This window comes from Schistocerca serialis, chromosome 2 (genome assembly GCF_023864345.2).
Source record: "Schistocerca serialis cubense isolate TAMUIC-IGC-003099 chromosome 2, iqSchSeri2.2, whole genome shotgun sequence".
Taxonomy (NCBI): domain Eukaryota; kingdom Metazoa; phylum Arthropoda; class Insecta; order Orthoptera; family Acrididae; genus Schistocerca; species Schistocerca serialis.
The window spans coordinates 98968843-98993425 of NC_064639.1; the positions used below are offsets into that span (position 1 = coordinate 98968843).

At 45.0% G+C, this 24583-nt stretch overlaps 1 protein-coding gene across 1 annotated transcript in view; it reads left to right on the forward strand.

Moving 5' to 3' along the window:
- Positions 1-24583, forward strand: part of LOC126455753 (roundabout homolog 3-like) — a 70260-nt gene that overhangs the window by 20576 nt on the left and 25101 nt on the right. Inside the window, 1 exon segment of the mRNA XM_050091518.1 lies at positions 8259-8393. Within this exon segment, the coding sequence (XP_049947475.1) occupies positions 8259-8393 (135 nt within the window).

Here is a 24583-nt window from a genome sequence, read left to right on the forward strand (position 1 = left end):
ATGTCATTTCGAGAAAAACGCGTTTGTAGTTTTGACTACATATAAATGCAATATTATGCAACTTACGTTCAATCTGCTATTCCGGGTTCATAAACTAGTCCTTCTTCCTCCTCATAGAGGGCGTTCTGCTCGATCTGGGCCATCCTCCGCTGCTCCAGAGCCGCTCGTACGGCCGGTGATAAGCGGTTTTCGGCCGCTTGAACCCGGTGGTCGTCCGAATGCTTGGCGAACTGTGTCGAATAGAGTCCCAGGGTGACGTCCATCGTTGTCATGGTCTTCATAATAGCCGAATACCCTTCGTTGAAGCTGCTCACTCCCAGGAAAGTCGCAATCTCCACAGTCTTCGCACCAGAATGCAAATGCTTGGGGGCTAATTTCCAAACACACGCGTTCAAACTTTCATTCGAATTGTGTGTATTTCCTCCCAAGCACCGGTAGACTAACTCGTCCTCCGATAGGAAAAAATTGGTGCGTGGAAAAGGCCGATTTCAGGCAGGTGCATTTTTTTGTTCAACAGCGAATAACACAAACATTTCCGTTCCGTATTCGGAAAAACCGTTTCAGGGGTGGATTCCAAACACTTTAATGGATCCAAAAATGCAATTTTAAAAAAATCGATTTTTTTTTAACCAAAAGATAGTAAACCTCCCCTTAATGCGCTTGGCAGCAGATGTCCGACGCGAGTGCCTTTGCTAGCAACACGACATCACCTGCAATACCTTTCCTGGTCTCGTGATCGTTTCGGTTGGACCCTAGACGACTGGCAAACCGTGACCTGCTCAGATGAGTCGCGATTTCTGATGGTAAGACCTGGTGGTGACGTTCGAGTGTGACACAGGCTCCGCGAAGCCATGGAACTAACTTGTCAAGAACACGGTGTACAAACTGATGCTAGCTCCGTAATGGTGTGGGTTGTGTTTACGTGGAATGGATTGTGTTCTGAGGCTCATCGGAACTGATCATTGACTACAAATGGTTATGTTCGGGAATGTGGAGACCATTTGCAGCCATTCATGGACTTCATGTTCACAAACAACGATGCAATTTTTATGGATGACAATGCACCATGTCACCAGGTCACAATTGCTCGCGATTGGTTTGAAGAACATTCCGGACAATTCGAGCGAATGATTTGGTCACACATCGAGCATTAATGGGACATAATTGAGAGGTCAGTCTGTGCACGAAATCCTGCGCCCGAAATACTTTCGCAGTGATTGGCGGTCATAGAGGTAGCGTGGCTCAGAGTATTCCTGCAGGGGTCTTCCAACGACTTGCCGAGTCTACGCCACGGCGAGTTGCTGCGCTAAGTGCGGTGAAAGGAGGTCCGGCACGATATTATGAGCTGTGCCATGACTTTTGTCACCTCAGCGTATCAAACCTGGGAGACGACATATCGGATTTTATCAAGGTCGTATTTTGTGTGCTTTATATTGTAATTTAGGTCCTTTGAATAAAACCTGTTTCAAAACAGCAACACAGTGAGGTTCTCTACAAATGATTTCAGTATTGGTACAGTTTGTTGCAATGAAATTTCAGGTATGACTCATCGGCTTTTAAAACTTTCATGTGATGTATGACACAGGACAAAGTAAGATTTGTAGGTCAGCGCCGTGTTGTAATAGGTATACATGTGGAGCTAAGAAACCAAAAGTTTTGCTTCGCATCCTGCCAGCTGAAAATGTGGTGTCACCGCCAGACACCACACTTGCTAGGTGGTAGCCTTTAAATCGGCCGCGGTCCATTAGTATACGTCGGACCCGCGTGTCGCCACTGTCAGTGATCGCAGACCGAGCGCCACCACACGGCAGGTCTAGAGAGACTGACTGGCACTCGCCCCAGTTGTACAGCCGACTTTGCAAGGAAAGATTCACTGACAAATACACTCTCATTTGCCGAGACGATAGTTAGCATAGCCTTCAGCTACATTTGCTACGACCTAGCAAGGCGCCGTATTCAATTGATAATTAATATTATGAAGCATGTACCGTAACGAGAGATGTTCTACAATTGTGGATTAAAGTTAAGTATTATATCAACTGCGTACTTTATTTGCAATTCTCAAGATATTGTCCTGTTCCAGACCTCACGCCAGTCAGCGTGTAATTAAACGCGTGCATTTCGGCCTCCTCTAGAAAAACAGTGTTGGCTTTTCTGTCAACACTACAGAAAAAGTTTTGTTATTCACCTTAACGTTTGTGAAAGATTCTGAGAATCGTTCTTATCAATTTAACTTTAATTTAATTTTCCGTAATACTCGATGTTACGCACGTACGGGGTTATTCAGCTGATCTTACCAGAGTAGTTTTATACAACCCACAATATTATATCTGCCCTTCAAAAACCTAAAGCGAGATTTTCATATTCTCTCGCTCGTTACACGCAAACAGTAATCCTACATAAAAAATGAACAGTACCTTTTGGAGCAAGTTGAATGTAGCTACATTTTTAACTGGGATACGCTTTTTCTAGAGGCCGAAGTTTTCAACGTACAAAAGTTACGTTCAGACGCCACCCCACTCCCATACTCACCCCACACCAGGCAGGATTTCTAATATGTTGTTCATAACACATAACGCGTAGAAGGATTATGGTTCACACACAAAGATTCAAATGCACTCAGTAATTGAAAACAAATTTCATTACTTTCCGCTGGTAAATGATGATGATGATGTTTGGTTTGTGGGGCGCTCAACTGCGCTCTCATCAAGCGCCCCTAAGAAGTACCAATTTTGACACAGTTCAATTTTTTTCAGAATCTCGCCATTGTCACGAATGATGATGATGGTGATGAAATGATAAGGACAACACGAACACCCAGTCCTCGGGCAGGGGAAATCCCCAACTCGGCCGGAAATCGAAACCGAGACCCCGTGGTCCAGAGGCAGCAACGCTAGCCACTAGACCACGAGCTGCGGACCCACTGATAAATGAATCATCATAGGCAGTTACTGACTCACAGCGGAAACAATGGAGAAGGTTAACACGATGCATGAAGTGCATTGTGACCGATTAAGGACCAAGTTCGTTTCCTTTTGAATTTGCGTAAGAAAATACTAAAGTCGTCACTCACCATAATTCCGTACTGTTCCTAACGCTTGAACATTATCGTTATAGACAAACCTAAATCGATCTAAATGTCATCCAAGTATCACTGTCCATATATGTACAGACACAGTACGTCATAATTACTGCCGCGCGGGTTAGCCGCACGGTCTCGGCCACCATGGCTCCCCCGTCGGAGGTTAGAGTCCTCCCTTGGGCATGGGTGTGTGTGTTGTCCTTAACCTAAGTTAGTTTAAGTTAGATTAAGTAGTGCGTAAGGTTAGGGACCGATGATCTCAGTAGTTTGGTCCCTTAAGACTTTACCACAAAATTTCCAAAATTTTTCATAATTACTTGGCCGCGGAGCAGCAACTCATTGCCGCATTACAGTACATTCAGTCTAAAACCTTAACTTCCTCGCTTCTGCATACAGTGAGCGAACAAAATTTGTTGGGCGCACTGACCCATCACCAAGATGATGTTGCCAGTGAAAGCAGGCGTCTCCTACAATCAGAAAACATGGCGGCCGATACCTGTTTCTTTCGACTTAAAATGTTCCACTCCGTTCTAAGGATGAAATTTTGAAGTTAGCGTCCCTGCACTTGGATTAGAAAGGACCAACCACGTGGCCACATCTCTAGAGACGCACAGCTAACTGTGGCGCGACAAACTCTCATGGCAGACTATCGCCACCGGACCTGACTTCAAAGATTACACTGAAATGCCATCCCAGTCAGCTACTGCATAGTCAGATCAATATCTTCCCTCTGAATCTGCGCAGTTGCATGCATTTGTAATTACACTCCCATTCGTTCGAAACGAGAGCTTCTCTGTGTTGGGGACATCGAAATTAAATTAAGAATAAACACAACGCACTGTTTCAATTACCAGTGTGATCTTCTTCTCTGGCGTGGAAAATAAGTTTCTAATGTAGGAGGACAAAAGATAATCATCCAAATGTGAAAAAGTAAAAACACAAAATTGTGTGAGAGGTCGAATGGTTGAAGCCTTTCACGATACGGATCTCAAGAAAAAATCAAACAAAACGTTCCATTATACTCTTCTCGCAAGCACTGGCATGTATTCAGGATACTACAGTGACAGTGACAAAATTATGTGAGTAAAAAGTCATGAAACGACAGAATTATGAGAGGGAGGGGTGGGAGGGTTCACAGATGTACCCACTTCAAAGTCACAGACATATCCTGTGCTGATCATTTATACAGGGTGGTCCATTGATAGTGACCGGGCCAAATATCTCACGAAAAAACTACAAAGAATGAAACTTGTCTAGCTTGAAGGGGGAAACCAGATGGCGCTATGGTTGCCCCGATAGATGGCGCTGCCATAGGTCAAACGGATATCAACTGCGGTTTTTTAAATAGCAACCCCCATTTTTCATTACATATTCGTGTAGTATGTATAGAAATATGAATGTTTTAGTTGGACCTCTTTTGCCGGCCGAAGTGGCCGTGCGGTTAAAGGCGCTGAAGTCTGGAACCGCAAGACCGCTACGGTCGCAGGTTCGAATCCTGCCTCGGGCATGGATGTTTGTGATGTAATTAGGTTAATTAGGTTTAACTAGTTCTAAGTTCTAGGGGACTAATGACCTCAGCAGTTGAGTCCCATAGTGCTCAGAGCCATTTGAACCATTTTTTTGGACCACTTTTTCCGCTTTGTGATAGATGGCGCTGTAATAGTCACAAACATATGGCTCACAATTTTAGACCAACAGTTGGTAACAGGTGGTTTTTTTTAAATTAAAGTACAGAACGTAGGTACGTTTGAACGTTTTATTTCGGTTGTTCCAATGTGATACATGTACCCTTGTGAACTTATGATTTCCGAGAACGCATGCTGTTACAGCGTGATTACCTGTAAATACCACATTAACGCAATAAATGCTCAAAATGATGTCCGTCAGTCTCAATGCATTTGGCAATACGTGTAACGACATTCCTCTCAACAGCGAGTAGTTCGCCTTCCGTAATGTTCACACATGAATTGACAACGCGCTGACGCATGTTGTCAGACGTTGTCGGTGGATCACGATAGCAAATATCCTTCGACTTTCCCCACGGAAAGAAATCAGGGGACGGCAGATACGGTGAACGTGCGGGCCATGGTATGGTTCTTCGACGACCAATCCAGCTGTCATGCTATTCAATACCGCTTCAACCGCACGCGAGCTATGTGCCGGACATCCATCATGTTGGAAGTACATCGCCATTCTGTCATGCAGTGAAACATCTTGTAGTAACATCGGTAGAACATTACGTAGGAAATCAGCATACATTGCACCATTTAGATTGCTATCGATAAAATGGGTGCCAATTATCCTTCCTCCCATAATGCCGCTCCATACATTAACCCGCCAAGGTCGCTGATGTTCCACTTGTCGCAGCCATCGTGGATTTTCCGTTGCCTGATAGTGCATATTACGCCCGTTTACGTTACCGCTGTTGGTGAATGACGCTTCGCCGCTAAATTGAACGCGTGGAAAAAATCTGTCATCGTCCCGTAATCTCTCTTGTGCCCACTTACAGAACTGTACACGACATTCAAAGTCGTCGCCATGCAATTCCTGGTGCATACAAATATGGTACGGGTGCAATCGATGTTTATGTAGCATTCTCAACACCAACGTTTTGAGATTCCCGATTCTCGCGCAATTTGTCTCCTACTGATGTGCGGATTAGCCGTGACAGCAGCCAAAACACCTACTTGGCCATCATCATTTGTTGCAGGTCGTAGCTGACGTTTCACATGTGTCTGAACATTTCCTGTTTCTTTAAATAACGTAACTATCCGGTGAACGGTCCTGACACTTGGGTGATGTCGTCCAGGATACCGAGCAGCATAGATAGCACACGCCCGTTGGACATTTTGATCACAATAGCCTTACATCAACACGATATCGACCTTTTCCACAATTGGTAAAGGGTCCATTTTAACACGGGTAATGTATCACGAAGCAAATGCCGTCCGCACTGGCGGAATGTTACGTGATACCACGTACTTATACGTTTGTGACTATTACAGCGCCATCTATCACAAAGCGAAAAAAGTGGTCCAACTAATACATTCATATTTCTTTACGTACTGCACGAATATGTAATAAAAAATGGGCGTTCCTATTTTTAAAAAACGCAGTTGATATCCGTTTGACCTATGGCAGCGCCATCTAACGGGCCAACCACAGCGCCATCTGATTACCCCCTTCAAGATAGACGAGCTTCGTTCTTTGTAGTTTTTTCGTTTGATGCTTATTTCGTGAGATATTTGGCCTGGTCACTATCAATGGACCACCCTGTATACACACCAGTGGTATGTACATGCTCCAAATTCTGGGCGCTTCCGTTTTTCGTCAGACAATGTACACAGGATATGGGCAGTATCTGGTCCAGTGGCGGCTGGTTATCGTGAGCTAATCTGTAACAGCATGCCGTGAATATCGTATTAAAATTCTGCCGTTTCTTTAAGAATATGAGCCAGAAATCGTACTAACACTAGGCGATTCCTCTGTGAATACGTGCTAGTATGCAGATAAAATGGACGAAAACATGTTTTGTAGCGCTCTCTTCGCGATAACTAGAAACCAGTACCATGTGCTGATTCAGTGGTCAGCCGCACTACGATCAACTCAGAAGAGGGACGTAGTTGTAAGTGTTGGACCGTGCATGCTCTGATGTGACGTCATTCCTTCCGGCATCGAGGCCCACGGGAAAGACACGCCGCAGCGCTTACGTCACGAAAGTAGTCCTGAACTCGCTCGCTCGCTCAGCTCAGCAGACAAAATGCTTGTCTAAAACTGTTAACTCGCAGCTGGGCGTGCATGTACTAACGAGAATTGCATCTTCCATTGGAATCTGCTATTATGAAGTCTTACTGATTAACAGTACTGCAGCAAAATTTAATTTCAGTACTCGATTTTAATGGTATAACGGCAAGTTGATAGCATTTGGTCTCTTCTGCTTAACAGTACTCATTACATGCTAAAGTGGTGCCTTATGCAACTGATAATCATTTTAGCACGATTTTATTTTATTGTATGCCAGTACAGCTGCAACAAATTATAAGCAATCCCATGTACTTCCCATCATTATAGGACTAATAACAGTACGATTCCATAACAGCGGTATCCGTCAGAAGATTCTGTTTTCGTTTGTAGGGACACGTCCAGTTCCTAGTTAACATGTGTAGAATCGTAGTTTGTCTGCTGATTTGAGCGAGTGAGTGAGTGCAGGACTATCTTCGTGACGTACACGCCGCGACCTGTCTTTCTCGTAGGCCTCGTTCCGGCACCATGAGTGCTATGTTTGCTCAGAGCCTTGGTTCAGTGCTTTCCTTTGAAACGTATTGTGGAAGCACAGAGCATGACGGATTTTTAGTAACAATTGACGTAATGACGCTGAGGTTGAATGGTCAACCACGATGGCAGTTCGTCGTCCCAGATTTGACTGCCGCTGCTACCATCATTTTCTGCCATTTTATTTTATTGCTCACAATGTTAAACTGTTAACTACTAATTTAAATTTATTTAAACTGTTCAATTCATTTACGTAAAAGTAACATATTCAATATAGTTGCGATTATTATCCTTGTAAGCCAGAGGGCTACAGGATACCACACTGCACAAATTGGTAAAATTTGGCACAAGCTGCCACTGATCTAGCCACCTACATGGTCACTGCAAAAAAACCGTGACACTAGACGAGCTGTGGAAAAAAGGAAGATCGTGGTTTAGAGCCGCAGCAGGAGCTCAGATACAGGAAGAATGGGACAGGAAGTCGCCCGTGACCTTTTCGAACGAACCGTCCTGGCATCTGTCTCTGCTATTTTTGGAGGAAATTCGGAAAACCTAAATATGGACGACCAGATGGCGATTTTAACCAGTCCCTCCTGAATACTTGTCCAGTTTCTGCGTTTCACACCTGGCTCGATGACGAACTCAGGCGGGCACTGCAGACGTGGGAGTGCCACTGAAACGTGGCACAGCTCCTTTGAGCAGTTTCGCACTGCCATAATCATTTCCAGACAAGGACCAATGCTTCCAGGCAGTCTGTCTCGATAGCTGCTGGCGCAGAATTTCATTTGGTAATGTAAAGGTGTTTCAGCTGAAATGGAGAGGTAAAGTGAGCTACAGGTATGTCGGTCATGTCATCGCTGGAGCGGTTGCGCGTGCTGACGGCGTGTTTGTGCGTTCTGTGCAGACGACGGCCCGCCGCCGGTGGCGCAGTCTGGCGACGGCTTCCTGAACTTCAGCGCCATCAGCCGGCAGCACAGCGGCTGGTACAAGTGCACGAGCGGGGACGCCAGCTCGCTGGGCTACTTCCTCAACGTGCTGTGTGAGTGCGCCGCGCCGCGCCGCGCCGCCTGCTGCTGCGCCCGCCGATATCCGCCGTCTGCACCGGTCTGCGCGACGACAAGCTGAGAGCTCTCCTGCTCTCACACACCTGTATTGCACTGTGCTTTACGTCGTACCATAGTTATACAATCTGTGTATCCCACAAGATCGCTGGATGTTTTCGTCTACTTTTTATTCAATCAAAGTTCTTCCTCCCACGAGCAGAATCTCTTTTCGTGGTAGGTCTTTCGCCTTCAACTGTCCCTTTCACCCTGGTAGGGTTCCTGGGGTAGGTTAGGGACACGCACGTCGCCGAAGTGTCGTCCAATTAAAAGACCTGCACCATGCCACTTCGCTACACGGAATTATCATTATCATTATTGTTATTGCGTGTCCTCCATTGTGCTTTGCCGTTTATTGTCATTTGCAAGAAACTGTAGCAAACACAGAGCTATCATACCTTACACATATTTTTTCTACAGATTAAGTTTTGTCGCTACTGTTTCCTTTGTTGTCATTTTTAAAAAATTTTGCCACATTTTTAGTTATCTGCTCTTTAACAAATGATCAATACCCGCTGGCCTCTACCTAGCGAGGTAGTCCGATGGTTAGCACACTGCACTCGCACTCGGGAGGACGACGGTTCAAACCCGCGTCCAGACATCCTGATTTAGGTTTTCCCTGATTTCCCTAAATCGCTTCAGGAAAATGCCGCGATGGTTCCTTTGAAATGGCACGGCCCACTTTCTTCCCCATCCTTCCCTCATCCGACGGCACCGATAACCTCGCTGTTTGGCCCCTCCCCCAATCAACCAACCACTGACCTTTGTATAAGCGTGCCTTGCACAAAATTACACAATTTCGTCTTTTGTATAACATACGTCTGTACATAATTTCGTACTTTATACGTATTAAAATACTCTCATGCTGATAAATCAAGGATAATACTCATGCATGGTGAAACAACGCTCTGGTGGGCGGTTTGCAGGTTTTAATCAGCTCGGGGTATGACGAGTGCAGCGAGTAAGCGTGCAGACGTTTTCAGACGTACTAATGGTAGCTGTGTGTTCAAAATGGCTCAAAGAACACATACTGATGACGTTCTGAGGGGTAGAATACTAGGGCGACTGGAGGCACAGCAGGTCGTAGCACGGGCCCGCCATGTGCCAAAAAGTGTGATCACACAATTATGGCAACTATTCCAGCAGATAGGAAACGTGTCCAGGAGCTACAGTAAGGGACGTCCACAGTGTACAACACCACAAGGAGACCGATATCTCGCCATCAGTGCCCGCAGACGGCCACGGAGTACTGCAGGTAGCCTTGCTCGGGACCTTATCGCAGCCACTGGAGCAGTTGTCTCCAGACACACAGTCTACAGACGACTGAATAGACATTGTTTATTCACCCGGAGACCTGAAAGGTGCATTGCACTGACCTCTGGTCACAGAAGAGCCCGTAAAGCCTGGTGTCAAGAACACAGTACGTGGTCATTAGAACAGTGGTCCCAGGTTATGGTTCAAATGGTTCAAATGGCTCTGAGCACTATGAGACTCAACTCCTGAGGTCATTAGTCCCCTAGAACTTAGAACTAGTTAAACCTAACCAACCTAAGGACATCACACACATCCATGCCCGAGGCAGGATTCGAACCTGCGACCGTAGCCGGCTCGCGGTTCCAGACTGCAGCGCCTAGAACCGCACGGCCACTTCGGCCGGCTCCCAGGTTATGTTCACGGACGAGTCCAGGTACAGTCTGAACAGTGATTCTCGCCGGGTTTTCATCTGGCGTGAACCAGAAACCAGATACCAACCCCTTAATGTCCCTGAAAGGCACCTGTATGGATGTCGTGTTTTGATGGTGTGGAGTGTGATTATAATTGGTGCACGTACACCCCTGCATGTCTTTGACAGAGGAACTGTAACCGGTCAGGCGTATCGGGACATCATTTTGCACCAGTATGTTCACCTATCCAGGGGTGCAGGGGGTCCTATCTTTCTCCTGATGGATGGTAACGCACGGCCCTACCGAGCTGCCATCGTGGAGGAGTACCTTGAAACAGAAGACGTCAGGCGAATGGCGTGGTCTGCCTGGTCTCCAGTTAAGTCCCATAGTGCTCAGAGCCATTTGAGCCATTTTGCCTGTTCTCCAGACCTAAACCCTATCGAGCACGTTGTGTGGCACCACATTATGCAGTTATCCTTAATTTATGAGCATGAGTATATTTATACCTTTATTTCTAGGCACACCATTGATTTTGTGACAACCTAGAAATACCCATCGTCAAGTAACACTCCTTCATTAACTTCAGTTCATGTCTTCTAATTTGATGGCTGGGTGTTGTGTGCTGTCCTTAGGTTAGTTAGGTTTAAGTAGTTCTAAGTTCTAGGGGACTGATGACCATAGATGTTAAGTCCCATAGTGCTCAGAGCCATTTGAACCATTTTTTTGTCTTCTAATTCTAAGAAATATGTTTACCCACAGTTACTACTTTCTTGTTTCTGATTACAAGATCATAAATTTACGGTTTCTTACATACCCCTAATATCGCATCTATTGATGGATAGTCATTGAGGAAGAGTTTATAAGTTGCAGTTTTTATTGTGTTCCAGCTATAGTTGTCTACTAGACTACAAGAGGGCATTAGTCATCTCATGTCCCCCGACAGCAGGCCGTAAGATAACCGCTCCTAAAATCGCAAATATCTTTTCCACTGCTTCTTTGCTTGCGTTATCATGTCACTGTATAATATTTCCTACGGCCCACTACACGAGCTTCTTCATCAGTACCACTGTTTGGTAAAGTGTTCCTATCAGAGTTCCCTTGAGTACGTTAATCAGTTCTTAGTTGCCTCACATTTTGTGGTAGTTAGGCCGGACTTTGTACAGAGAACGTGTCAGTTAGACAACGGTCATTATGTCATCATATCCACGATGCTTACTAAACTTAAGGAATCCCCCAAGAAAGCAGGAGAGTTTTTACGGTAGAAAGAGAAGATAATCTGATTTTAGCATCCAATTTAGACAATGAATGGGTATCATTTAGTCTTTATATCAGCCATGAAGGGGAACTATAGGCACAGAGAAACCTTATAAATCGTGCTCTGCAGGAATGTGTGACAGGTAAGTGGATTAGAGATGGTTTGATAACAAAGTTGGGAAAATCCTTTTTTAAAAAAAAAAAAAAAAAAAAGCACTGTTGAACTCTCCGTTCAAAAAATAATCCAGAAATGTCAGCAGGCGAATGTTAGCAGAATTCCTGTATCTACAAAAAGATCGATGAGCGAAGCATAAAAACGTACTTCTGTAGTCATACGTTGAAAAGTGGAAAGCCATTTGGTTCGTCTCTTTTCATTCATTTATGATCGGTTATGCGACTGGAGGGGGGCTGTATTAGATGGATTATCGAGATTGCATTGATTGTGTGTGCTGATTTCATTTCCTCTTTGTAACATTCTTTAATCTAACACGGTGCCGGCTATATCAGTTACTTTTCTGTGTGAGCTTTAGAAGTGAGGAGCATCGCATGTGCGAGGCAGGTGGGGTGTAGAGGACCGAAACGACCCCCTCTTCACAGAACTGTGGGTAGGGGACCAGCAAGTGTACCTGCACTCGCATTGTCTTGGGGGAAGTCGCATCGGTCGGCGTCGTGCTAACGATGGCCTATTACACGTAGCCTATTGTGCAGTTTATTGCAGGTATCTACTTTCAACGGCTGAGCTGAAAGCATTCGTTCCAGATGACTGTACTTTGCCATGAGGAGACAGGCACTTGGACCATGTGAAGAAAATGCTTTCAACAGATAAACTTCTCCCAGCTTTCCAAAAACATGGAAAAACAGCTCTGATATACGAGGGTCGTCCACAAAGTAAGTTCCGTTTCTATTTCTATCCGCGGCGGCACTACGATCGCCTTCCAAACATGCGCGGCAGTTACTCTGACTCAAGGATAAGGCATGTACGCCATTTTCAGGTCGCTGCTGCCGACGTGTGCTTTGTAGTGCTTCTTTATAATACAAAATTGTTAAGGCTTTCGTGGCCACTTGTTGACAAACTGCCTGTTGGCTTCTGTCTCGGGTTCTTCGGTCGATGTTCATCTAACGATTTTACTGACGTTTCGCCAGCACGAGTGGCTGGCATTGTCAAAGCTTCACCCTCCATTGCCGGTGGTGCACTGGAGCCGAGCTCGCGGCCGGAGACTATATGTACCTGGCGCGCTAACGTCCGAGGGCTTCTCGGCCGTCATTTCCGGTGCGGTTCTCCTCTAGCTACCTGCGACGGTCGTTCGCTGCAGTACGGGAAGCCAGGATCCGTTTACCTTAAGGCTTTCCTCTTTCTTGTTGAAACTGTTCGCGTGTAATTGTATTTCTACAGCTTCTCTGAACAAGCGCGTATGATAGTGCTTCTCTACAGCCAAAACTTCCGTGTCGGCGAATTTTATTACGTGGTCGGCCTCACTCAGTGCGTGCTCTGCCACGGCCGATTTCTCCACCTGCCCCAACCTGCAATGTCGCTTATGTTCTTTGATCCTGGTGTTAATTGATCGTCCAGTCATTCCGACATAAACTTTTCCGCATGTGCATGGTATACGGTATATTCCCGACATTGCAGAACACTTTCCAAGTGTTGCATTTCTCGTCTGAGGTTCTGCGGCTCACATATTCGTCCTGCTCGCGTTACGAGCGTATTAATCATGCTCTTTTCTGGCTCGTGTGGTGGTTTGATAGTTTGTGCAGGTATCGGTCCGTATGTGTCGGTTTTCGATGCACGTTGCGTCCCAGGTTTTCGCTGTCCCTTGTGACCAGCACATCTAGAAATAGCAGTTTCTTGTCCTTTTCTACTTCCATGGCAAATTTTATTTTGGCATGGAGGCTGTTCAAGTGTCTTAGGAAGTCACCGAGCTGTTCTTCACCATGGCTCCACACCACGAAAGTATCATCGACGTACCTGTACCACACCTTAGGTTTGCAAGTCGCCGAGTCCAGTGCCTGTGCTTCGAATTGTTCCATGAAGCAGCCGCGTGTGATATCAGATCTGTGATTCGCTTTATAAATGCAAAGAAAGTTAAACCAAAGGAAATTCATCGATAAATCTGCGAGGTTTACGGACAAAATGCTATGAGTGATTCAGTGTTTAGAAGATGGGTCAGACTGTACAATGAAGGACGTGATCAAGTACACGATGAAGAACGAAGTGGACGCTCGTCTGTGGTTACTGATGAACTGGTTCACACAATTGAAGAGAAGATGAAGCACAACCGTAAGTTTACACTTAGTGCCCTTGCTATGGATGTTCTGCAAATCTCACGATCACTAATTCATGAATTTGTAACTGAAAAACTGAAATTTCGAAAACTTTGCTCACGTTGAGTACCCAAAATTCTTACTGAACAACACAAAAAAACAACGGATGGGCAGTGCACTTCAGTTTTTGACACGCTACAATGAAGAAGGCGATGGTTTTCTTTCTCGGATAGTCACGGGGGATGAAACTTGGGTATCGTACGACACCCCTGAAACAAAACGGCAATCAATGGAATGGAGGCACACTTCATCCCCAACGAAGGTTAAGCCTAAGCAAATCTTGACACCTCGAAAAGTCATGTTCACGGTTTTTTGGGACAGAAAAGACATTTTGCTGATCGATTTCTTACCCCAATGCCAAACAATCAATGTACATGGTAACTGCGAGACCATTAAGAAATTGCGCCGCGCAATACAGAACAAGCGCCGAGCATTACTGTCAAAAGGTGTTTTTTTCCACGATAATGCCCGACCTCACACGGCGACTGTGACCAAACAACTCTTCTGGGAATTTCACTGGGACCCGTTTGATCATCCTCCGTACAGCCCAGACCTCGCTCCTAGCGACTTTCAACTCTTCTTGCACTTAAAATCTGTCCTTGGCGGTTAACACGGCAACGATGATGACGAGCTGAAAGAACATGTTACCACATGGTTGAATACACAGGCGGCAACCTTCTACGAAGAGGGTATACGAAAACTTGTGCCACGCTATGATAAGTGCCTACAGAATTTCGGAAGCTATGTAGAAAAGTAGTTCAACAGTTTTAGATTTTTTGTACAATAAATATTTTTTCTGTGTCTGTACACGTTAATTTTATATAACCAAACGGAACTTACTTTGTGGACATACACTCCTGGAAATTGAAATAAGAACACCGTGAATTCATTGTCCCAGGAAGGGGAAACTTTATTGACACATTCCTGGGGTCAGATACATCACATGATCACACTGACAGAACCACAGGCACATAGACACAGGCAACAGAGCATGCACAATGTCGGCACTAGTACAGTGTATATCCACCTTTCGCAGCAATGCAGGCTGCTATTCTCCCATGGAGACGATCGTAGAGATGCTGGATGTAGTCCTGTGGAACGGCTTGCCATGCCATTTCCACCTGGCGCCTCAGTTGGACCAGCGTTCGTGCTGGACGCGCAGACCGCGTGAGACGACGCTTCATCCAGTCCCAAACATGCTCAATGGGGGACAGATCCGGAGATCTTGCTGGCCAGGGTAGTTGACTTACACCTTCTAGAGCATGTTGGGTGGCACGGGATACATGCGGACGTGCATTGTCCTGTTGGAACAGCAAGTTCCCTTGCCGGTCTAGGAATGGTAGAACGATGGGTTCGATGACGGTTTGGATGTACCGTGCACTATTCAGTGTCCCCTCGACGATCACCAGTGGTGTACGGCCAGTGTAGGAGATCGCTCCCCACACCATGATGCCGGGTGTTGGCCCTGTGTGCCTCGGTCGTATGCAGTCCTGATTGTGGCGCTCACCTGCACGGCGCCAAACACACATACGACCATCATTGGCACCAAGGCAGAAGCGACTCTCATAGCTCAAGACGACACGTCTCCATTCGTCTCTCCATTCACGCCTGTCGCGACACCACTGGAGGCGGGCTGCACGATGTTGGGGCGTGAGCGGAAGACGGCCTAACGGTGTGCGGGACCGTAGCCCAGCTTCATGGAGACGGTTGCGAATGGTCCTCGCCGATACCCCAGGAGCAACAGTGTCCCTAATTTGCTGGGAAGTGGCGGTGCGGTCGCCTACGGCACTGCGTAGGATCCTACGGTCTTGGCGTGCATCCGTGCATCGCTGCGGTCCGGTCCCAGGTCGACGGGCACGTGCACCTTCCGCCGACCACTGGCGACAACATCGATGTACTGTGGAGACCTCACGCCCCACGTGTTGAGCAATTCGGCGGTACGTCCACCCGGCCTCCCGCATGCCCACTATACGCCCTCGCTCAAAGTCCGTCAACTGCACATACGGTTCACGTCCACGCTGTCGCGGCATGCTACCAGTGTTAAAGACTACGATGGAGCTCCGTATGCCACGGCAAACTGGCTGACACTGACGGCGGCGGTGCACAAATGCTGCGCAGCTAGCGCCATTCGACGGCCAACACCGCGGTTCCTGGTGTGTCCGCTGTGCCGTGCGTGTGATCATTGCTTGTACAGCCCTCTCGCAGTGTCCGGAGCAAGTATGGTGGGTCTGACACACCGGTGTCAATGTGTTCTTTTTTCCATTTCCAGGAGTGTACTTCATAGTACAGTGTCGGAAAATGCTGCAAAGTTGGTGGCTCTCCTTAGGCACAGTCTTTTAGCTTTTCCCATGACCGGTAATACTGGTAGCTGCAGGTTGAGAGGGCACTGAGTGGTGAAATAGAAGTGATGTCAGGAGAACATAACATGTAGTGGGAAGTTTTTGTTTTTTAAAAAAAAAAATAGGGGATGAAAATCAGATCATTGGTTTTTTGATGTTTCACCTCTTCCTGGTAGGATATTTTGTTAAATAAACAATTATTTATATCATGGCGAACCAACATAACATTATCGATGACTGGTGATTGAGTTTTTCCTTGTGGTAAGAATGGAGCAGTCAGTTCTTTTCTGACTTAGAAATAAGACTTCATCTCTGTGATTAGCACTGAACACCTCAGTACTCCACAGGCCGCACTCTCAGATGGAGTAGCCGACTAGGGACCGGTGTTTGAGCCGTCAGCAGGTCGGTCCTAGCGTCTAACTTCATGGGAGTGTGACACCGTAACACCACTCTGCTCATATTACACTGAAGATTACCGCGAGCATAGCTACCAGCTCTAGCGAGTTAGAACAATCGAAAGTTTGAACTTCAAATGCATGACACGTTTCACCATCCCACATTCGTCAATCTATCCTGTGGGTTTCTTTGCTACTCTATTCAGATAAAGAGTCATTGTAATCGTTATACAGTCACGCTGAGACAAATGTCACGAAGTCAGATGCGAGGTTATCAAGCAATTCCGACGCCATCGACTAACTTTGCCAGCCACAGGCTAAAGTTTTGTAAGTCTCGTGGGTAATGCTGTGATTGTGACTTCATGACTGTTTCGTATGCTTCATGATTCTAATGCTTTTTGTAATAAGCTACAGAGCTCGATTTAATATTATGTTTATTATCACATTTAAGACTTTTCAATGATAAAATACAAATTCCCAACCTTAGGATTCACTGTCAGGGCCACAATGTTTCAGAGATTTATTCGTTCTGTTGCGGACATTAATTACAGTATTGACTCTTATTTGTGCCTGAATCACGATTAGTTATGATCCAGTTAAATTCATTTATATACCATGCAGAATTTTTCAAACCTATACCAAAGGTATTCCTGAGAATCCTAGGAAATTCTGGCCCTGTGTTAAATCACCAGTCTGGTGTGGCAATAGATGACAGCAAAAGGGATGCTGAAGTTTACGTGCACCCATTCGAAGGACATGGCCCACTCACACAAGACGTATACATTCCGAAGTTCTGCGGTGTTTGGTCTCTTGCACGTTTCATCAAATTTTTGTATTAGCATAGGAGATAGACTGTCAGCTCCATTGTAATCATGATAGCGCAAAGTAATCTTATAACCAGTTTAAATCATAACAGACGGCATGTCTCAGTAAATTATGCTCTCCATTGGTGTAATGAATGGAAGACACTGTCTGGATCACTATGTTTTTTTTATGAGAGGTTTCCATCCAGGAATCAGATCAGCAGATCATCTTCACATCTAAGTTTGGAAAAGGAAGAGAAAGGGGCGACAATGTAAAAATATTTAAATAAGTTGTTAGCCTCTAGTTGTCGTTTCTAATTCGGATTACATGCAACTATGTGTGCGAAAATATGTCTGAAGTTACCCCTCATATAGAAAGTTTAGAACCACGAATTCATATAATAACGCACTTTTAAGGAATAATCAGAAAAGAAGAGCAGAGGTAACCTACTTTGCACAGCATATTAATAATTATATCGTTGATCGAACTGCGTCAAGCTGATAAGTTGTCATAAATATATGAATTAACATGAATAATGTGCAAGCGATCGCTCTCGTAGCCAAGTTGCGTGCCTTGGGTACGTTTGGACAAGTGTGTAAGCTGCAGAGTCTTGTGCCACAAGGAAGCAAGGGAGAGGGTGTTGTTATGGGTGGTCGGTAACCTCCTTCTACAACACAATTGCACACATGGCTTAATGCGGTTCTCTATTTACATGAACAAGTAGCTGTTACTTAATTTGAATAGCGTCCTTGTTTTACGGTACAAGCTGATCAGCAATAGTCCTCTTGCAAACAGATGTAATTTCAATAAAACTAGTCCCGCTATCGTCGCTAATGTGGTCGCTATGTTCTGACGAAATAAAGCCACTCCATGTGTAAACTGCATATGCCAAACTGGATGAGTGCGTGAGTGAGTGAGTCCCTCTGGTCAGCGGCGGCGGCCTAAATACTTTTTATCGAGAGGGCGTTGGCGGCCTGTTGCTTGTCGGTGTGTCTCTGGCCTCTCTCGTGATAGGAGCACTTGATCCAGTGCCTACTAATCGATCTTCACTTCATATTTTCTGACCAGTGTGCTGGCGACAGCTTACGCTAGCACATGGACAAAATTTTTCTCTTCTTTTTTTCAATACATGAAGTGATCAACTGACACCTTCCTCAGCAACTGCAGCTGCTCACTTAGGTTGACTAACTTGCAGAATCATGAAGACAAAATACACAAAGCATATTGCTCACACCAGTTACTGAAATGTGTAAATACTGATAGTAATGGTACTACATGGAAGTTCCGATTTCTGCTGAAAGCAGGGTGAGCGTTGCGTGGAATGACTTGAAACTGACTGCAAAGTGAAACTCAGCAGAAAAAAACATCAAAAGATCGTGAATATAATTGATTGAAAAGGTATTTAATAGTATCGAAAGTATAGTGAAGCCACTTTGGCGCACAGAACATACGTGCATTTAAATGAGCTGCATAAAAATACAGAATCGCCATGGACACAACTCGTTATCAAGTCTAATACGGTGTAGGAAAGCCGATGTGATTCAACAGCTTCCATTCCTCTTGAAATGGATAAATACATCCTGCATGGTTCTCAATGGAATCTCATAACATTATTCCTACAAATTAGCCGCAACTTGATATAACGATGATGGGGGTGGATTGCGATCACGGCCCATTCTCTTCAAAGTGGACCACAAAGACTCAATAATATTGAGATATGGTGACCTTGGTGGCCAGGAGAGATGTAAAAATTCATCCACGTGCACACAAGGTGCGATCTGTGTGGACAGCGAGCCCTGTCGTCTTGGAACAGTATCACAATTAGGGAACAAACTTTTCACCCTGAAATGATCGTGATCAGCCAAATGGGTTACATAATCCTTGGCACTATTGCTATCTAACAGGGTATCCATGGAATACCACTATATGGCTGTCCAAACTATCACCCAACCCCCACCATGTTTCGCTCTTGGAACGTAAATTCTGTAAGAAATTGTATGTTGTTGTTGTTGTGGTCTTCAGTCCTGAGACTGGTTTTATGCAGCTCTCCATGCTACTCTATCCTGTGCAAGCTTTTTCATCTCCCAGTACCTACTGCAACCTACATCCTTCTAAATCTGCTTAGTGTATTCATCTCTTGGTCTCCCTCTACGATTTTTACCCTCCACGCTGCCCTCCAATACTAAATTGGTGATCCCTTGATGCCTCAGAACATGTCCTACCAACCGATCCCTTCTTCTGGTCAAGTTGTGCCACAAACTTCTCTTCTCCCCCATCCTATTCAATACTTCCTCATCAGTTATGTGATCTACCCATCTGATCTTCAGCATTCTTCTGTAGCACCACATTTCGAAAGCTTCTATTCTCTTCTTGTCCAAACTATTTATCGTCCATGTTTCACTTCCATACATGGCTACACTCCATACAAATACTTTCAGAAAGGACTTCCTGACACTTAAATCTATACTCGATGTTAACAAATTTCTCTTCTTCAGAAACGCTTTCCTTGCCATTGCCAGTCTACATTTTATATCCTCTCTACTTCGACCATCATCAGTTATTTTGCTCCCCAAACAGCAAAACTCCTTTACTACTTTAAGTGTCTCATTTCCTAATCTAATTCCCTCAGCATCACCCGACTTAATTCGACTACATTCCATTATCCTTGTTTTGCTTTTGTTGATGTTCATCTTATATTCTCCTTTCAAGACACTGTCCATTCCATTCAACTGCTCTTCCAAGTCCTTTGCTGTCTCTGACAGAATTACAATGTCATCGGCGAACCACAAAGTTTTTATTTCCTCTCCATGAATTTTAATACCTACTCCGAACTTTTCTTTTGTTTCCTTTACTGCTTGCTCAATATACAGATTGAACAACATCGGGGAGAGGCTACAACCCTGTCTTACTCCCTTCCCAACCACTGCTTCCCTTTCATGTCCCTCGACTCTTATAACTGCCATCTGGTTTCTGTACAAATTGTAAATAGCCTTTCGCTCCCCGTATTTTACCCCTGCCACCTTTAGAATTTGAAAGAGAGTATTCGAGTCAACATTGTCAAAAGCTTTCTCTAAGTCTACAAATGCTAGAAACGTAGGTTTGCCTTTCCTTAATCTTTCTTCTAAGATAAGTCGTAAGGTCAGTATTGCCTCACGTGTTCCAGTGTTTCCACGGAATCCAAACTGATCTTCCTCGAGGTTGGCTTCTACTAGTTTTTCCATTCGTCTGTAAAGAATTCGTGTTAGTATTTTGCAGCTGTGACTTATTAAACTGATAGTTCGGTAATTTTCACATCTGTCAACACCTGCTTTCTTTGGGATTCGAATTATTATATTCTTCTTGAAGTCTGAGGGTATTTCGCCTGTTTCATACATCTTGCTCACCAGATGGTAGAGTTTTGTCAGGACTGGCTCTCCCAAGGCCGTCAGTAGTTCCAATGGAATGTTGTCTACTCCGGGGGCCTTGTTTCGACTCAGGTCCTTCAGTGCTCTGTCAAACTCTTCACGCAGTATCATATCTCCCATTTCATCTTCATCTACATCCTCTTCCATTTCCATAATATTGTCCTCAAGTACATCGCCCTTGTATAGACCCTCTATATACTCCTTCCACCTTTCTGCTTTCCCTTCTTTGCTTGGAACTGGGTTTCCATCTGAGCTCTTGATATTCATACAAGTCGTTCTCTTATCTCCAAAGGTCTCTTTAATTTTCCTGTAGGCAGTATCTATCTTACCCCTAGTGAGATAGGCCTCTACATTCTTACATTTGTCCTCTAGCCATCCCTGCTTAGCCATCTTGCACTTCTTGTCGATCTCATTTTTGAGACGTTTGTATTCCTTTTTGCCTGCTTCATTTACTGCATTTTTATATTTTCTCCTTTCATCAATTAAATTCAACATTTCTTCTGTTACCCAAGGATTTCTACTAGCCCTCGTCTTTTTACCTACTTGATCCTCTGCTGCCTTCGCTACTTCATCCCTCAAAGCTGCCCATTCTTCTTCTACTGTATTTCTTTCCCCCATTCCTGTCAGTTGTTCCCTTATGTTCTCCCTGAAACTCTCTACAACCTCAGGTTCTTTCAGTTTATCCAGGTCCCATCTCCTTAAATTCCCACCTTTCTGCAGTTTCTTCTGTTTTAAACTACAGGTCATAACGAATAGATTGTGGTCATAGTCCACATCTGCCCCTGGAAATGTCTTACAATTTAAAACCTGGTTCCTAAATCTCTGTCTTACCATTATATAATCTATCTGATACCTTTTAGTATCTCCAGGGTTCTTCCATGTATACAACCTTCTTTCATGATTCTTAAACCAAGTGTTAGCTATGATTATGTTGTGCTCTGTGCAAAATTCTACCAGGCGGCTTCCCCTTTCATTTCTTAGCCCCAATCCATATTCACCTACTATGTTTCCTTCTCTCCCTTTTCCTACACTCGAATTCCAGTCACCCATGACTATTAAATTTTCGTCTCCCTTCACAATCTGAATAATTTCTTTTATTTCATCATACATTTCTTCAATTTCTTCGTCATCTGCAGAGCTAGTTGGCATATAAACTTGTACTACTGTAGTAGGTGTGGGCTTCGTATCTATCTTGGCCACAATAATACGTTCACTATGCTGTTTGTAGTAGCTTACCCGCATTCCTATTTTCCTATTCATTATTAAACCTACTCCTGCATTACCCCTATCGCCAGTTTTCTTTCTCCTGATAATGACATCCTCTTGAGTAGTCCCAGCCCGGAGATCGGAATGGGGGACTATTTTACCTCCGGAATATTTTACCCAAGAGGACGCCATCATCATTTAATCATACAGTAAAGCTGCATGCCCTCGGGAAAAATTACGGCTGTAGTTTCCCCTTGCTTTCAGCCGTTCGCAGTACCAGCACAGCAAGGCCGTTTTGGTTATTGTTACAAGGCCAGATCAGTCAATCATCCAGACTGTTGCCCTTGCAACTACTGAAAAGGCTGCTGCCCCTCTTCAGGAACCACACGTTTATCTGGCCCATCAACAGATACCCCTCCGTTGTAGTTGCACCTACGGTACGGCTATCTGTATCGCTGAGGCACGCAAGCCTCCCCACCAACGGCAAGGTCCACGGTTCATGGGGGGGAGGGGGGGGGGAAGAAATTGTAAACAGGTTGAAACAAGATTCATCCAGTCAAATTACTTTCCTCCAGTGCTGCCTAGTCCAGATTCTATGTCTTCTATACCACGTTTCCCTGTTATGCGCATTTGCGTCACTGATGATTGATTTTCGAAGTCAGTTCATCCTGGAATTCCCTGCTAATAGAGCCCCTAACTGTTGTTTTGTTGTTGAGAGGGTTCGCAACGGCGACATTCAGTTCTGCGGTCACTTTTTTTTTTTGTCACAGTCCTCTTTAGAAAGCGTCGTCCGTGTTGTGAGTTATCGTATGATGTTTGCCCGCTTTCCCCTGCGTGCGGTATGAATCTTCATACGGTGCCTCTCACAACTACACCAAACGCTCTTCTGACGACGGCTGTCACTTGCGACGTATTGAGGACGTTGCACAGGTGCCGTACGTGGACAAATACAGCACCACAAGCCGCAGGTTTGTCTAGTATCTGCATTATTTCCAAGCATGCATTTGTTGCAGCGCTTCCACATTTTACCCAACCCCTGTAGGACGTGGTAAAAAAACACATAACATGTGAAATATTTGAACAAATGAAAGTCTATGTACCTCAGAAAACACTGAAAGAAGCACATTAAATGGCTATGTTTAAATGCCGTAATATTTCAACGGATTAATGTAAATCCGATTCTGCACCGTGCTTCGAAAAACCAGACATCTTACAAAAATACGAACGCAACATTTCAACATAGAAAGCACCCGCTACAGTTCTGAAAATATTTGCTGTGAGTATCGCCCTAACACATTGCAATACGAATCATAAAGGAGGCACAGATTACTAGCACAATGTCCGTGACTGAACGGCAGACTCTGATTAAGCTGCACTGAAATCTTACCCGACTACAGGGCGTCTTGTCACACCCGCCCATGCAGCTAAACTCGACTCGACTCTCGCTTCGTTCATGCGAGAAACACTGTTCCCTAGCAGTCCATTTGCCGCGCTAGTTTATCACTGGTTCGCGGATACCGGAACTTCAAAAGAGTTTTTTCGTCCCATTCTACTCAACGTGTCAAGTACAGTCATACTTTCAGCGATCGCCATGTCGGTACAGGATGCAGAGCCGGGGCAAAAATTAGACACTCTCTAGTTCTGTGTTGAGTAGCATGCTGAGGGGTTCTTGTGTTAGTGATTCATTTGTCACGCTCAACGGCGATAGATGGCACTCAGAAGGCCTGTCAGCGTGCCCTCTGTTTTGTCTCTGCAGACAGTATCTGTACTCAGTTTAGAGGTGAACAGTGTTTGCAACATTCTTTGTAGGGTACAACAAATGCCCTGCCGACGAGTACGTACTCCTAGTGAGCAACTCCAGCCATTTTGGACCTGCGGAAAGCTGGATGGTCTGCTTCACATGTTGGGCGCAATCTGTCGCTGATGTGTCGCTAATTTCAGCAGCGGTCTGTGGAACATTACCTGAACGTCCGAGCAAAAGCCCCCGTAAACGATCAAACATTTTGTCAAACTTAACTGTGCTTGCCCAATACGTGTGCGGTGCACTTTTCATGCGTTTGTCAAGGACATATCGTGTTTGACGTGTCTAAATTAAATTTTGATCGACAGAAAGTTTAAAAATATGGCAGACGTTGTGTTAATATTTCACCTCATTCGTATAGTGAAAAATTGTTTTATGACGTTTTTATCTCACTGTATCGTGAGTTTCCACTACTACGGAAGCTATGATCAAGTATAAAAACAAAATAGCTCTGACAATTACCAAAATGGTAGACGTACCACATTTTTCCCCGCCATATATTACGCATGAAGCGGTTATGAACAAAATCATTATTGATGAAGGTTTCTCGGGTCTCCAGCCGGGTGGTAACGTTGATATCTCGCGACGTTTCGGGAAGTGTCATATTACCCTTCTTCTGGCGAAGTATCGAGATGACTCTCTCTCTCTCTTCGCACTTAAGTTTCCTCTTCTTGAGGAGGTAAGGAGGAGTTTGTTGTCGTGAGACATTTACTCCACATTGACGGGTTCAAAGCTGGGGCGTTTGAGGTTTACTGGGATGATGTGCATAGTTATGGAATACTCATACTGCCGGTCAGGGACAGGTGGTGGTTGAATCGGACGATGGCCATGCGTCTCGTAGGGGCCTTGACTATACTGGCGCTGTTGACGCCAAATACTGGCAATCGACGACTGTCAGGGCGAATGGTTGATGGTGGTGATGATGGGTGTTGGGCGCGGT